This window comes from Phalacrocorax aristotelis, chromosome 7, assembly GCF_949628215.1.
Source record: "Phalacrocorax aristotelis chromosome 7, bGulAri2.1, whole genome shotgun sequence".
Taxonomy (NCBI): Eukaryota; Metazoa; Chordata; class Aves; order Suliformes; family Phalacrocoracidae; genus Phalacrocorax; species Phalacrocorax aristotelis.
In genome coordinates this window covers 11,347,028-11,364,016 of record NC_134282.1, presented here as the reverse complement: position 1 = coordinate 11,364,016, position 16,989 = coordinate 11,347,028, and the positions used below count along the sequence as shown (strand labels likewise).

The window sequence follows — 16,989 nt, the reverse complement described above, 5'->3', positions numbered from 1 at the left end:
CCAGGAAAAAAAATAGGTTTTTCAGGCTATGTGCCAACATTGTCAAGGAATAAGAACAATGGCACAATACTTGGCTATTTCACTCAGAAACAGAGGCTATAGGCTTTCAGTGAAGAGGATAGCCAGACACCTGAAACAAGGAAGTTTCTGGTAGATTCTGAAGAAATCAAGTCATGAGTGCTGGCTTTAAGAGGGGCTCAGAAATGGTGAGAAGGAGCAATAGAAGAGCCCATGTCCGTACAAGACAGGTTTTTGCAGGATGATGAAGCCAGACAATCAAGAGTGACTAATGCAAAAAAGAGAGAAGGAATCAAATCACAAGATGAGAATCAGAGAGCTTCACATCAACTATAAGGATGTGATAAAAATCAAAGCAAGATCCAATGCGTGTGTAATTTCAGTGCTATCTGCTGGAGTAAGGGACAGATGAGTGGCAGCGTCTATGATGGAAAAATGATGGTTCAGAGTCATATCACGTCAGGGAACAAAGACCAAATGTAAAGGCAAGACCAAGCAACAAATATCCCCACCTCTAACGAGAGAAAAACATCTCCTTTTTCTGTCACAGAGCTCTTCCCTCTGACAACTCACAAGAGCAAACAATCTGAAATTAGAGAGTAGAAAACCTGTTATAAACTTCTGGAGTACAAACATCACTGACAGAAAATGGTCATTTCCGTTCTCTGAACTGTCCCTAGCTGGAGGTCTTTCTGTCCTTTTCCTTCACAACACAAGCAAAGCATCTCAAAAATACTAAGCAGCTGTTCTGAAACCCAGAAACAGGAATATGAAAACCATATCTATGAAGTTAAAGGACGTAGAGCAGAACAGTTAAAAGGGCAAAAGTAAAGGGAGTAAAAGTAAGGGAGAAAACAGAAAAGATAGAGAAAGAATTGCACACTGCTAGGGAAAAGGAGGGTAATAGAAGAGTTAAGGATGGGACACGGTGTCAGACAGTCAGACAAAACATCTGTAGGCAAGTAATTTCTGACCCTTTTCTCCAAAATCTATTACAAAGATAAGTAAAATATAACATCACAGGGATAAGCTAATATTAAGCACTTTACCCTTGGTGGTGACAAGGTTTAAGTAACTACGACACATAAAACCATGAAACTAAACGAGGAATACACAGAATAAGAGAGGCTGAGATGCTCAGGGTGTGTTCAAGGGAAGGCATCAGAGAGGTTAGATGAGAAATTTGAGCATATTAATGACTGAAGTAGATGGCCATTTTATGTGCCTGGTAGTGTCTGCGTATGCTGTGTCTTTGTGTGTCAACAGAGCCAGGCACAGCCCTATGAGCAGTTGTACTCTTTAATCATTAGTGTTTTCTGTTCTGGGAAGAAAAAAAACGTCTGGATGAGGTCACACTGCTTTAAAAACTAAGGGAGTTTAGACGTGAGCCTTGTCCTACTCTGTGCCCACAGGGCCAGCGAACAGGCCATGACTAGCTTTAATTACTAGCCTAAATGCAACCTAAGAGATGCCTAATTATAGTCACATGTGGACTCAATCTGAGGTAACAGTAAATATCTGGGGCAGAAGCAGTGCTTAAACATTGACAGAAAAAGGATAAGATAATGACAGCAAAGGAGGAGTAGACAAGCTATTGAATGAGGAAGAATGTGTGAAAGATTAGAAACTTGGTGGCAACAGCACTGAATTTATCAGCGTGTGCCACAACAAGGAAGAAAATATACTTAAAATACAGAACTAGAGATCTGATGCAAACAAAGCCATATACAAACAACTTAGAGAAGATAGGCGAAATTAAAGTAACTGATCAAGTGGAAGCTGATAGGAAAAATATTAAGCACTACTTGGGTAGGGCAATGGTGTCTACTACAGAAGAGCTGATGAGAAACAGAGTCAACCGGCTTGAGGGACACAACAGACCTGGGAGTCTGAGTGGCCCCAAAACGTGGAACATGCGTGGAGAACTGAGGAGGAGGAAAGGGTATTACAGCCTGTTTCCAGGAATGAAGGGGTGCAAGAGCATTGGAAGAGTGTGAGAAAGGTATGGCACAGTGCTGAGGGAGTCATGTCAAAGGGCCTGACATTCAAGTGTTAAACAGAGCGTGTAATGTTTCTTGCAGAAAACCACTTGCAACGTTAACCTGGGCTTGCATTTAAGCAGGTGAAGTCCCTGGTTTGTCTGGCTCTGGATTTCAGGAGTTTCCACTCACTCAGAGCCTGGAAAGATGCCTCAGGTCTCTATGCTGTTAGATGGGCTGGCTTTAGGCCAGCGTATTTCAAGTGCTCCCCTAAGAGGCTACTGTCTCTTTTAGTTTTCTCAGCTTCTCCACTTTCCATTTAAAACCCAACACTTCCTGTTACTCTGACTCCCGTTTACCCTTAACCACCATGATGTAGCTATGAGCCTTGCCATCTCTCATTTGTCACTTCACAAGTTGACAGATGACTGTGACAACATCAGGCATAATCCATATCCTTAGCACCAAGTATTAAGAGGTGTTTAAAAATTAACATGAAACTTTCTTCTCTTTGTTATGGAAGTCACCAAGAACTTCAGGTAGCCTTTCTTAAGAATGAAAACCATTGGTTCAGTAGTTACACGATACTATGCCTCTAGCTGCAAAATTGGTTTAAGAAATTTCTGCACTGTAAATTGGAACAGAGAACAAAACCTGACTTAATATATAAAATAATTCCCTCCACATGCCCCAGGCCCTTCCAAAACTCACTAAACTTCATTATTTCATAGTATTCTGTCAAATAAAGGAATAGAAAGGTGTAGAAAAACCACAGAGATGGCGCATTTAAAGGACAGAAACACTGAATCTTTGTTGCAGAAGAAAAAGATGATTGTCGAAGGGTGGATTTAGTTGCCCTTGCTACCTGTCCTTCCTCATTGTCTTTGAATTCACTCAGCAAACCTCTGAACACAGCAATGAGTAAAAAGCAGGGCTCAGCATACATCAGTCAAGCTTCTACCAGTATCTGTGGATAAGTTCTTGCCATGGTTTTACTGCTGAATTCCTCAACCAAGCAGTGTTTGCTATGTAACTAACAGAAGAAATATACTTGCATTAACTTAACTGGACAGACCCTTGGCTCTGACCTAGGTCATAACTGTACTGAAAACAAATGTCAGCAAAAGGGGGATCTTGCCAGCAACTACAAGGTGAGACAGTTGTCTCCAGCCCTGCAAATTTCACACCTGAGCCAAAGGACTCCTACTGAACCCAGGAGGCCCTGCACACACTCTAGCTCAGGGTTCACAAATAACGTACGTTTGCACTGTGCATCACCTGTGACTCAGATGCTTTTAATCTCACCTCTCCATGACTAGAGACTGATTCTAATAATTTGTACGGCAGAAATTCAGACATGGGTGCACAAACATGCCAAAGCCAAGCCACAGGACATTTAGTATGTTCTTGAAAATAAAAAAAAAAAAAAAAGAGAGAAAGAGAAAAGAGACTGCTGTAAGTAATCATGTAAATCAGTCTAAAGGAGCTCAAAACAAGACATAAATTGTAGCTAAGTAAGCAGGCTCCTTTTCTAAATTCTCTAGTCTCACATCTAAGAAAGAAAGAAACCCTCGTCATTTAAATCACATGGTTTACGGGGCTGGGGCTCTTAAGAACATCATGACATTCATAATGAGGAGTCAGCAACGATCGCCTGTTTGTTGCTGGAGTCACCCAACACCTCGTCGTCGCGTCCCAGTCCCCGCACCGCAAACAGAGCGCAACACCAGCAACTTCTCCAGGCGTCCTGCGCTCGGTGCAGCCCTCTACACCTCTTCAGCGAAGCAGCAGCAACGCCGACCAGCCGCCTCCCGTCATGTCCCGGCCGGGCACCCGCTGCCCACCAGCGCTTTGCAGGTGCGAAGAGTCCCAGGGACGGCGCTGCCGTGCCTGAGGTGCCGCTTTCGGACTCGCGTCAGCCCCGGGCGTGGACGGAGGGCAGGGAAGGGGGACACGCCGACCGCTGCCCCGGGGAAGCGCAGCCCTCGGCCCGCCGCCACCGCGGGGCCCGGCCGTGAGGGAGGGACGGGGGAGGAGTGAGACAGAGGGCAGGGCCGGGAGGCGCCGCAGCGCGCCGAGGCCGCGATCTTGCTGCCCCGACACCCCCGGAGCGGAAGGTCCCGCCACCGCCATGGCTGGCCGCCCCCCGCCCGCCGCCGCCGGGCCCGGCCGCCCCCCGCCCGCCGCTCCCAGGTAGGGCCCGCGCCCGCGCCCCTCCCCGCGCGCCGCCGCCTGCGCGTGTGGGGCTGCGCCGCGTCGCGAGGGGCTGCCACCGCCTGAGGCGAGTGACGGCTCCTGGTGCCGCCTGCCCGGTGAGGAGCGGCTGCTGCCCGTCCCTGCCCGGTGAGGAGCGGCGCTGGGCGCCCGCGGGTCCCCGCCGCCTGCCCGCTGAGGAGCGGCTGCTGCCCATTCGTGCCCCGTGAGGAGCGGCGCTGGGCGCCCGCGGGTCCCCGCCGCCTGCCCGCTGAGGAGCGGCTGCCGCCCGTCCCTGCCCGGTGAGTAACGGCCCTGGACGCCCGCCGGTCCCTGCCGGCGAGGAGCTGCGCTGGGTGCCCTCCGCCCCACTTCCGAGGAACCCCCCCACCCCCCGCCTCCCCGGGCTTACCACGGCACGGGCAGAGGCGTCCCCCGCCTGAGGGCGGTCACGGAGGAGCGGGGACACCGCGCTTCGCTCCTGCGGTACCCGAGAGGGAGCGCGGGCGGCCCCGCGGAGCCGCTGCCGGCGGGTGCGGCCGGGCCGGGGCTTGCCGGCGGAGGGAGCAGCCGAAATGGACACCGCGAATTCGTTTTCAGCTGCAGAGGGGCTGGGGAGGTGCTGCTACCTGCCCGGAGGTGGGCAACCGCCGTGGCTTTACTCCTACACAAAAAGCAGAAATTAAAGGGCTTTTCTTAAAATGGAAAAAAAAATTCGAATCTAATTTTGCTGTAACAGCTGGTTTTCAAGCCATAGCATCTTAAGGGAGCCAGCAAGTTAATTAGTGCTTAATGAAATACCTTTAGGGTATTGTGCTTAAATCACTTTAATGCACATACACTACCTAGTAAATCAGATTCTTTCACAATGAAAGAATAACCTAAAAATCACGATACTTTATTGTCCCAGCTCCACCAAACATGTATTTATAGCACTTTTGAACAACGGATTAGAGCAAAGCTTCCTTCTAGATGGAAATTGATGCACAGAGAGGAGCAGTGTACCAGAAATGCAAGATATGGTTAAGAGTAATTTTCAACAATCACAAGTAAATTGCATTTTGATGATAGCAGGCAGACAAAGGTATTATAGAAATGTTACCATTTAAGTTTGATACAGACTAGGAGAGATAAAGAGCATATGTTGCAAGTTATTACAGTTCATTTTGGTTTAGTTGCTTCCAGCACAGTGTCCCAATGAGGTGAGTGGTGAAAATGATAGAAATAAAGTTTGGAGAAAACACAGCCTTAAAAGGAAGGTAGTGAAACAATATACAGCTACCTGAATACTCAAGAGGAATTGGTTGGGGAGGGAAGAAGGGACGACAGCACTTAAGTGGGTGATAATTACTTGCAGGAGAAATTGCTTTTATTTACTTGAAGGAGACAAAAAGCTTTAAAGCAACCCCTCAGAGAGAATTGACTGAAGTGTTTCATATCAATAAACATTTACCTACCAAAGCTTAATAATGTTTTTGCACTTTGATCTCAATTATCTGACCTAGAAATAGCCCTGATTTTTTCCTTGGCGTTTCGGGGTGAAATGAGTAGGTTTTACCTTTTTTTGTTAATCACAGCTAGCAACTCTGTATGCAGCTTCTACACACTGAATACCAAGGTGATTGTACAAGTTTTAGTATTTTATGGGAAACAACAATCTGAAAGTGAAAGTAGGAACTCAGAGTTTAAGACCAGAGATGTTTTTAGATTATCTGATCTGACATCCTATATTTCACACTCTACAGGAAAAATGAGGTAGAATGCAATCTTGACCCCAGTAACCTGCGTCAGGATAAAACAGGTATTCCAAAGAGATATTAAGAATTAGACAAGCTGCTGCTTTGCTTATTTATAGTCTTGCTTTCATTGTTACACATTTACCTCATAGGCATACCACCAACTTCCAACTCCTCACAATTGTTGGTAGGCCTTTCATCCCTATAAAACTGAGGAAACCAGCCCTACTTCACTCCAGAGCTCTGCCATCTGGTCATCTCTTCACCCCAGCTAGGCCTAGTATCCAGAAAACACTGTCTGCTTCTGTAGCAAGGCCAAGGCTTACCTTGCTCCTGGGAGCAACATATCTCTTTCTTCTTCCTGAAGAGTACAAGATTCTCTTCCTGTAGCATAAGTCAGTCAGTCTTCCTTGCACTAAGAACTACAGTTCTATTTTTCATCTCTTTTATCTCCTGCAGCTGGTATGCTGACAGCTGCTTGTTATTTATTAATCAAGGTAACCCTTTCTTTGCTGAACAGCTATGTTAGCATCATACTTTCTGTCTGTGAATAAGGGTCAGAGGACTCCAGGAAAGAAGGTGACCAGAATAGTAATATATTCAGGCCATTCCTGTCTTCACCAGGAAACCTTGGGAAAAAAGTACACCATGGGTGGATAACTTGTCCTCATACACCTTCAGTTCATCATGCCCACCACACGGTATCTGGGCAACTTTAACTGGGAACTAGTTACAGCAGCTGTTGAGAGATAGAAATGATGAATCTTAACATTTGGGAGTTAGCTTTGCAGGCCTTACCAAATAAAGTTTTCACTCTCCAACTGTTATAAATCAAATAGTATTTTGCATTTTCCCTACAGAGTAACTTTCAGGCATTGGCCTGTTTCTGTGGCTATTCACGCCTAATCTTACCTACACCCAACTTCCTAAACCAAGGCCGCAGCTCTGACCACCTTCCTGACTCTTCTATCACACACTACAACCACTACCTGAGTTCAGCATAAACTCACGGTGGACGTTAATTCCTGCTCAATACCTTCCCTTGCTTTGGCTTCTGTATCTGAAGGCAAAAACATAAGCCCTGGGTCTGGATGCCTGCAGCCATGGTGGAGCACAGCAGAGCAGGCTAGTGGCCTTTGAGCATCCACTGATAAATTAACGTTTCTGGTAGTAGCTTCTTGCAGTGACCGCTTATCTTGGGGATCAGATGAGCAGCTGCAGTGAACTGCACAGGACTGGTAGCTGTCAATTCTTCAAGCAGCTAAAAAACATTTTTGGTGCACATCGCAGTTGGAAAGCTGGAACTGTGGTCTATAATGATTTATTGGGTTTTTATGGTGGAGAAACAAAAACACATTAAGACCTTAAACATACCAGCTTGCACTTTGCCTCTCCAGGTGAGACGCAGGAAGAAAAATACTTGAATTTTTTATATATGAGCCAGGAACTTCTGTACTTCTGTTCCCTGTGTAAACCAGTGACTATCTGCGATGCTGTTGCACAGCTGCCTAAGAAGATATGACCACCCCTTTCAGTAAAACTGCAGTTTCTCTGCTCAAACTTATAAAACTAAACCTATAGACATATGCAATTTTTGGTAGTCTTAGCTGACAAATAAGAGTCTGTTCAGACACGTCTTCTGGACTAGCATGTGCTTTCAACGCAACTTTTGTGTGAATACTAGGAAGAAAAGGAGGGATAAGTGTTCTTCAATTCAGAATTAGAAGCAGCACTGGGGCTTAGAAGCAATATTAGTCTGAACAGTAATTCAAAACAATTAAAATACATATCCACCCAACAGACATGAGAAGTAGCAGGTTTTATATTTTAAACAGTGAAAAGACAAGCCCAAAGAATGTCCACCTATTTCTGAGAAATTTACTCTCCAGGTAGTACAAAAAGTTTTGTATCACAACGACGAAATGAAATATCTTTGCTACATCTCAATAATACCTGCCATGGCAGAAATCTTAGGCACATAGAGCACAGAGAATGGCTAAGAAAAGCCTTTCTAGTTTAATAGGATCCTGTTGAAAACCAAGCATTTTTACATTTCATGAATATGCTAGGGCTGACCACAGATGCAATGAGGTAAGTTAAGATATTCAAAGCTAAGAAGAGATCCAAAAGCTGTGGCTGTATCAGACCTTTCTTACAGACAGAGGCATGTGGCATGCACTCTTTGCCATTGGTAACTTACACAGTAATGCTAATGTCACAGGCTTCAGCTGACAGCTGCTCTTGTGGTCCAGCAAGGAAGCCCAGATCTTGTATAACAGAGAAAACAGACTTAGTGGATTTGTATTAAGATGCTTTTAGGAATGAGTGAAATAAATAAAACTTTGATCCTTTAAGGAGACAAAATTGCAGGCGAAGACCCAAATTATGAAGGTCAGCAGTCATGGGACAAACCTAGAGGTAAGAGTTTCTTGGAAAAAATAATTAACAAAAAAAAAATAGAACTCCAACAAAAAAAAAATCCCAAAACCAGACGAGCAGTGTGTAAACCAACAGGAATCAGTACTAAGAATTTATTTTGAACAATTGTCAGTGATGAGTGGAATGAAATAAGTGAAGACAACTACTCAGGGGTAACAGGAGGTATTTGGTGAGACTGACCACATAGCTTACATATCTGTTCTCCATGTTTTTCCACTTCTGAGTAAAAGAGAAACAATTGTACTACAAATCTGATTGAAGTAAAAGAGGGCAAATTAAGAAATCCCCCGAAAAACAGTGTAATGTCAGAACTTTCATTATCAGGACAACTGTATGCATTAGAACAGTAGCTGGTGTCATATATGAGGATGAAATTTGTTTTCCTGCACTTGCGTAGAACCAGTACTGCAGCCTAACCAGAGGGACCAGTTAAATACTTGCTGGATATGTGTTTCATTTGCAAATTAGCAGATGAATTTACCAGATGTTTTGAGTGGAGCAGCCAGAAAATTTATCTAATGCAATGGGATCATTCTGGATATTCACTACCTTCTTACAATATCAGTTTGATTGTCTGTGGGAATTCTTGAAATGACATGCTGCATCCTCCTGTCTTCATGGGGAATTACTTTAAACAGTTCATTAACCTGTCTAACCTATGTTGTCAAACATAAGCAACAATTCTCAGTGATGTTTTCCTTCACTGAGGTCAGGGGAGAAAAAATTTGGCTAAAACCAGAGGGAACTTAAATTATCAAAGGTCATAAGTCTGTGGATGAGAACTCTGATCCCTTGAGTAGTGGGACTGAGGGTGATAGGAGGAAGGAGACTTGCAGAAGTAGTAAATAAATGAACTATATAATTTCTGTGCTTTGTTTCACTAACCCAGTGCACACTATAGTGAATAACCTATTGCTTATTTCCAGACTTGCATCTCCACTTCTTCCTTTATTTTACCAGTCTCATCAGTTTTGACTTCTTTAATCCAGGCTACCCTAGCCTCTCACCTGAACTTCACACTTCTTTTCCTGAAAACACCCATTAATCTCCTCTTTCAGTTCCTGCTTTACTCCCATACATCACTTCTCCCCTTTCTGACGGCAGTACCTGTAATAGCGTCAGTCACTCTGTTCACAGATCTGCCTGTATGTACCAACCCTTCTTCATCATTCAGTCCTCTCCTTCAATGTCCTTCCACCAGGATTGACTTGAGAAACCCTAACAAGTATCGGTTACAGTTTGATTTGTCCATAATTTGTTGCTCTTCTGTTCATTTTGTGTATGATTTCGGCTATGACCTCTTTCCAGTAATCATTGTAAGCACATTTACTAGGTTAGCAGGTTTTGCCATCTACTTCCTCAGCCCTATGTTAATTATTTTACTCTTTCTTGTTACATGTAGTTTGCTAGGCTACACCCTGAGCAGTAGGGAGGGAGGCATCGTTAGGCTGGTGGGACCCTTTATCTGCACTGTGGGTGAGGAACTGTAGCACCAAAACCTGCTTCAGGTCACTCCCTCATGCAGCTGTCATTCCCAAATGACATGGGTCTGTGAATATTGTAAATTAGTGCACCCTCTGAAGAACTGTATTTAAGCTGTGATTGGCACCTGAACAGCTGGAAGTCAGAAGAGTAAGTCCCATATTCAGACAGCAGAGTGGCTTGTGTGCTAGAGGTGCTGAGGAGCAGGAACAGGCTGAGAGAGCTCAATCTGGTGAGGATTCCAACCTGGGATCACTGGGACCCCAGCAGTGGTCCCTCCAGGTACACTGCTGTATATTGCATTCGTTCAAGCTCAGCTGGAATGCTACAGCTGCCTCTCAGAGGTGGTATTCAGTTATTTAACAATGGGGAAACAGCTTTAACATGAAGGACTAGGAACCCAAGCACTAATAGCCAAGTAGCTTTGAGCATTCCCCCAGAAGTGGAAAAGGCAGTTTTAGTTTTCTCTCAGAAGAAGAAAAATTAATTAAACTTCTACATTAAAACAATAGGTTTAATTACCAACTTACTGGACAAAATGCAGCAGCATCTTCCCCTCTCCCTGGATGTTGTGCATGCTCCTGGCCGGTGCTGGCTGCACTCCCTGGGGAGAAGCAGGAAGGGAAAGCCTGCCTAGCACTGGTAGGGACAATGCACTTCGAAATACTTTACATATATCAGGAGCTCAGTGTCAGAAACTTGGGGGGGAGGTTGTTTCCCAATTTTTTAACCATCTCTTTGCTTATCAGTGGACTGGATAGCGCTTCAGACTGCATGTACAGTACACCTGCTCTTTCTCCTGCTTCACTGAAAATGGGAAAAAATTATACTGGATATTTCTGTTTTTCTTGTAATAACAAGTACAAATTTAGTATGCACAGATTAATACTATGTTTGCTAGGATTTATTTGGTGCCCAGTACGACTTTGAAACCTTTTTTAGTCTTCTCAACCTTGGATTATTTTCATCAATCTCTTTAGTTCCCCTCATTAATTTTCTTCACTTCAAGACTGGCCTGATTATTCTTAAATATCGGGCTGCTGGCAATGCCCATAACACATAATAGGTAGTCAGTGGATTTTTATCAAAGCTATGTTTTCTCTTGGTTGTGGCATCACAATTTATTATATATCTAATTATTCTTGACTGCTATGTAGGAAAGTTTCCTTTCTAAATCTTGATTAAATTTAATTTATAGCTGAAAGAAAAAGGACTTTTATAAAAATTCTAACACAGAACCTGATGCTGCAGTGCACATTTCCCAGCTAGTGAAATTCAGAACTGGTCAACAAGTCCTGTGTAACCCTAAGTGGTCACTTTTAAGACTGGGACCTAACCTCTACGCACCATTCTGAGCTGGCTCAATGCACTTGCAATAACCAGCTTCTGAGTATTACAGGAGGTTTTTGTTTTCTGGAAAAGTTTTGATTCATTATATGAATTGCTGAAAAAAACATAATTCATTGAATTAAGACATCTTTCTGTTAACAGTTTAAACTTTTTAAACAGAAAGATGCACAAAGTTTAGGATACCTAAACTTGGATAATAGTTCAGCTTTGATGAGTGGCTTTCCCAAAGACACACCAGACACCCATGTGGCAGGATATTGTTTAGAATTAGTTATTTAGTGGCAACTATGTAAATGGTTAGATTTTTAGTTTTTTTTTTCTTTCATGGAAGTTAGTTTTCTTGTTGAAGTGACAGCACAGGGTGTATGGGCTAGGTAAGTCCAGAAAGCTTATAGCCATTCAGCCCACAGATGGAACTGTTGTAAAAGTAAGAGTGTTCAGCAGGCCGGGAAGGCTGCAGTGCTTGTCTGTGCAGTAATCTTAAGTTATTTGGGTTCTGTAGTTTCACTTTAGCGAAGGCTCAGTTTACTTAGAACATGCCATAAGACCAGACTTATATTTTCTTTCAGCAATGAAAAACATAGATGGTCCTCATGTAGTAGTCCTATGAGATTGCATAGTCATCAGAATTTCATATACCAGGCACAGCCCATCTCCACCAGAAGTGGAGCTGTTCATTACGTGCAGTGGCTCTTCAGAATATTAAAGGGAGAAAGAAAACGTTGTCTCTTAGTTTTCAGAACTGTGTTTAAATTAGGTCCAAATCCTTTTCCCCCCAAGATTAATTTATTACTGTCTATGCTATTTCAATTTGGAAAGGGAAGAGGTCAAATCAGCAGGGTAACAGTTCAACAACATGCTTATAGGTTGTTCCTCTTCTATGTTGTCAAGGCAATGTCTTCCTTCTCAGTGAAAAACGTGTATTACCATTGTAGACATCCAATAAAAATTAACAGCTCATTTTTACAAGGAAAGGATTTGCACACTGTAATATTGAAATGAAAAACCCATCATCCTTGAACAAATTCTGGAATAAGACCCTCCCCTCAACTAGAAAAAAATAATTGTTTCTTGAATACATAAAAATACAGAAGGAATACCGCACCTATTAGAGATCTTAGTTAAATGGTCATATTGTACCTGCCAACAAATTCAATCCTAAGCATAATATATGCCATAAATTCAGTGACATCTAATAGTCACATTATCCATATTCTTAAGAGTAAGTAGCATATATGAACTGTATCAGTGGTTTGCATGATGTAATTTAATGTTAGTAGAGTTACCAAACACAAAGTTTTCATACTTTTAAAAGTACAGCCATACTTCTAAGATTATGGAAAGTCAATACTGTACATTATGGAACAGTGCATCTGAGTATGAGAGAGAGGTGTCTTTGGGTACTACCATCAGTAACAGATTTTTATTTCATACAAGTAAAATTAAGTCATAGGTAAGGACATACTTGCTGAGTGGAACAGATGATTTTTCTGATTCAGAAGGCATAACTTTTAAGGTATTGTGTATTAGAAAAATTATTGAGTAACTACTGAAAAAAATAGAGATGGACCATAAACAAATAAAACAAATGCAAATAATCATACAAATCCAGTAATTAAAAGCAACAAAAAAGAGGCCATAGAACCAGGTTTACTTTGGCATGGATTGCTTTTCAACACACAGAACTAGACCTCTCTATATTATACTGTATCTTTCTCCAGCTGAAGTTGTTACAGTGATTCCCCCACTAATGAAATGATAATAATTTTGCAAAAGCTGGATTTAAGTGTGTGCTGGTTTTGGCCGGAGTAGAGTTAATTCTCTTCACAGTAGCTAGTATGGGGCTATATTTTGTATTTTTGCCAAAAATAGTGTTGATAACACAGGGATGTTTTCGATCCGGCTGAGCAGGGCTTACACAGAGTCAAGGCCTTTTCTACCTCTCACCCCACTCCACCAGCGAGTGGGCTGGGGGTGCACAAGGAGCTGGGAGGGGACGTAGCCAGGACAGCTGACCCCAACTGAACAAAGGGATATTCCACACCATATGATGTCATGCTCAGCAATTAAATCTGGGGGGAGATGGAAAGGAGGGACATTTAGAGATGGCATTTGTCTTCCCAAATAACCACTAAGCATGATGGAGCCCTGCTTTCCTGGAGATGGCTGAACACCTGCCAGCCCATAGGCAGTAGTGATTGAATTCCTTGTTTTGCTTTGCTTGCGTACATGGCTTTTTCTTTACCTATTAAACTGTCTTTATCTCCACCCACTGGTTTTCTCACTTTTACTCTTCCAATTCTCTCTCCCATCCCACCAGGGGGGAGTGGGCGAGTGGCTGGGTCAGGCTTAGTTGCTATTTGGGGCTTAGTTGCAGCTGGGCTCAAACCACGACAAAGTGCATACCTCTTTTTTGTTCCTTTGAACCAAAATAACTTAGACTTTGCAGTGCTGATCAGAGTAAAACTTAAACACACACAAAGACATGAAACAAGAGGCAACCTTTGTCTTAATGAAGTTAATAGGAAGAGCATGGCTGCTGCTGGGCTTTGCTGAAGCAGGGTAACCTCCCTGTCCCAGAGATAGTAAGCACCTTCAGCTTCCTTTGTATTGTGAGTTATTATCATTTGGCCGTTTTAGATGCATTACAAAATACAAAAATTTCATGCTGCCATATTATTTTTATTTTTAAAAAAGAAGCCTGGACAAGCTAATGGTTGTAATACAGACGGTCAATTTTTATGTCCATCATATACAATCCAACTACGTGGTCAGCTTCACTGAAGTTATTGTAGGATCATTCCTAGACTGTGTGGAAAGTGAACTTGACTGTATCTCAACTAACTACTAGAAACACTTCTATCTGCAAGAACTGAGCATGAAAAAGAGCAAGTAGCCTCAAAGAGCAATTTAATCTCCCTCAGATTCTCTGCAACCAAATCTCCTCTTGATTTCTTAGTGGGTAACTGAAAACCCATGTCTACACATAGTCTGGTCTATACTTTTGCATTAGGTGTAAATGCAAGAATACTAAATTAGCAAGTACTCACATAAGCACACTACAAGTGATGATAAGGTTATCTGAGAGCTTAACCTGAGCTCAGTCAGTGGTGCAGATAATCCTGCTGGACCTTGTGCATCCCAGTGAGAACAAGTCAAGTATTTCAAGCCCAGTTATCACAACAGTTTCATAGTTACTCTGAAGTCCATTAGGAAGCAGTGGCTGAAGAAGCTCTGCAGTTTATCTATATCGTACCACCAAGTAAAAAAATCAGATTAATTAATAACTCATTGATCTGATTCACCTTCAGACTCTCAGAGGTAATCTCCTATGTTCTTTATATATAGTTAGAAAGGCAGTAGATTTAGGGAATGGAAAGAAGAAGGGTTCATCTTGCCAAAAAAACCTCAATCATAATTTCTTGGACTGAAATCTCACGTTCTCCTTATGCTGGTATAAGCTAGAAAAAACAGAGAATGTTGCCTTTATACCTACCACTCAATCCTGTAAATCACATTACTGTCCGTGAAAAAAAAGTTTCACAAATTCAAGCAAGCTAAACCAAAAAGAATGTAGTATCTTGATATAATTATACAAAAACATGTTTTCTCATATTAGGAGCAACTTCATTTTGTTCACATCTCTGACAATGTTATACTTTATAAAAAAACTCATGCTTTTAAACAAATGGATTTCGAGGCTTTGTTTTCTATAAGCTATCATAGATTGCTATTTATTGATGTATTAACTTAGCATCAAAATTGATAAGATTTGTGTTCCTTTGGGATATTAGTAGCAAATCAGAATTGTTCAGGAATATTTCAGGCATGTAAATTGTGTTAAAATAAGATTTGTTGTGAATAAGCAATGACAGAATGTATTCTTTGGCATTAAAATAACTTCAGAATGTACCCTGACATTTTAACTACATAGTTGATGAATATAACTGCAGGCGGTCATAGAAACAATACTGGATTAAAGAGAATAGGAAATTTCTGTAAATATTTTAGATGACACTTATTTTTAGACTACTGTTTTACTTTTCTGGTATCATTACTTAAGGTAAAAACATATTGGTTTCTAAACATTATTATAATCCTAAACAATATTTTGAAAGATTTAGTAGGAATTTAAACCAATTTGGCTTTCTTTCAAATAAAAAGGGCTGGAAACCAGAATGGAGTTGAAGAAATAATATACCTACTAGATAGGTACTTTTGGAAGTACTTTAGATGCTGTTAAAGTAAAATATTTACCATAATCAAATTGAGTTTTGTAGGGACCAACATCACACCTACATAGAGTAGTTCTGACCAAGTGTTTTTTGAATATATAGACGTGTTGGTGAAGCTGCCTATCCAAGGAAATGAATGACAATAGACTATGAATTGCCTTAATTTTTAGAGCTGTAGAAATGGTCTTACAATTGGGTAATGTTATTTCTGAGAACTGAGGCAGAAGGGCAGACTCTCCATGGAAGAATATCAACCAAAGCTTCCAGCTTTGCTCACAGCAGCAAAGTCTTGTTTCTCTCGGGGTGGGCAGAAGGGAGGAATTCAAGCAGGTGGGTTCTGTTCTACCAAATTGAAGATCAAAACATCTTTGTTGGCTTACCAAAATATCTGCAAGCCACCATTATTTTGAGGATGAGGGTAATCTGACCTTAAAAGACCTTCATTATTTAGAACAACCACACAGGCTAGGATGGTTATTTGAGGTAGGAAGGATCATTCTGCAGTAGCACTGTACCCGTGTTATAAGAGGCTTGGCGTACCCTCAATTCAGCTAGTTGTATGCCACACAGATTCCTGATAATAGGATCACCTCACCCTATTCTTCATCCCTCTACTCTGACTTGTATCTCAGAAATGCCCCTCAAAAAAAAAAAAAAAAAAGAAAAAAAGGAAAAGAAAAAAGAGGTTGTCATGTTTTACTGATTAGTTATATGGTTTACTGGTGGCTGGGGAGTCTTCAGGCATTTGGAATAAATATTTTATTGTCATTTCGTTTAGTATTCAGAAACATTAACTTCTGTGATATGGAAGACTGCATCTTCAACTACACTATGCTGAAGTCAGTTCTAGGAGCTCATGATTTGTAATAAAGAACGCTCTGCAGCATGATATTATGGCCTCTTGGCTGGTCATACATATACTTCTTTTTTACCAAGACCTCAAGTTGTTCCATAATTCAGATTCTGTGTTTAAAAATTTGGTTATCTAGTATCACCAGTCCCTTTTCACTAACAGCTTTGCCCTTTACCTTTTCTAAAGTAGCTGAAAGTGATTCTGCAACAGTAGGAATTTCCCAAGCTTCTCCCTTAAATATCTGGAGACAAGTCAGCCTTTTGTTAATCTCAGTTTTCCAAAGCCAGATTTGTTATTTCTGAGGAGAGCTGGTGCAAAGAATTTCAGAAAGTCTTATGAACATTAAAAACAGGCCATTCAAAACATGAAAGCGATGTTCACCTTCCTATCACACACGTAATTCTGAGTACCTACCACATTTCAGTTAAACTTTTACAGTCTATGTGATTTGTAATCAAAAAAGGAAAACACTGGAACAGCCAGCAAGTTTTGATTAGCTATTACCATTTTCTATTCAAATAAATTCATGACATATGCAATTTACTTTTAAGTTACAAACATCTGTCACATTTCTCTTCCTTTCAGAAATACTTAGGATCTGTCTTTAATTTAATTAATGAAAAGCTTTCATAGAGTAGATTTGAGATCTTTAAAAGGTTCCTTAAGAAAAGTTGTCAGTGAAATATTGATTGTATGTGCTGTGC

The 16,989-nt window shown here is 41.6% G+C and overlaps 1 protein-coding gene across 4 annotated transcripts in view; it reads left to right on the top strand.

Annotated features, from left to right (window-relative positions):
- Positions 1–3,385: 3,385 nt before the first annotated feature.
- SPHKAP (SPHK1 interactor, AKAP domain containing) overlaps positions 3,386–16,989 on the top strand; it is a 75,468-nt gene continuing 61,864 nt past the window's right edge. For 2 of the 4 annotated variants that reach the window (XM_075098787.1, XM_075098786.1), the window contains exon 1: positions 4,059–4,190. In XM_075098787.1, the coding sequence (XP_074954888.1) occupies positions 4,129–4,190 (62 nt within the window). In that variant the 5' untranslated portion in view covers positions 4,059–4,128. Of the gene's footprint in view, positions 3,855–4,058; positions 4,191–4,238; positions 4,493–16,989 lie in introns of those variants that run through there. The other 2 variants (XM_075098788.1, XM_075098789.1) reach the window with 2 other exon arrangements.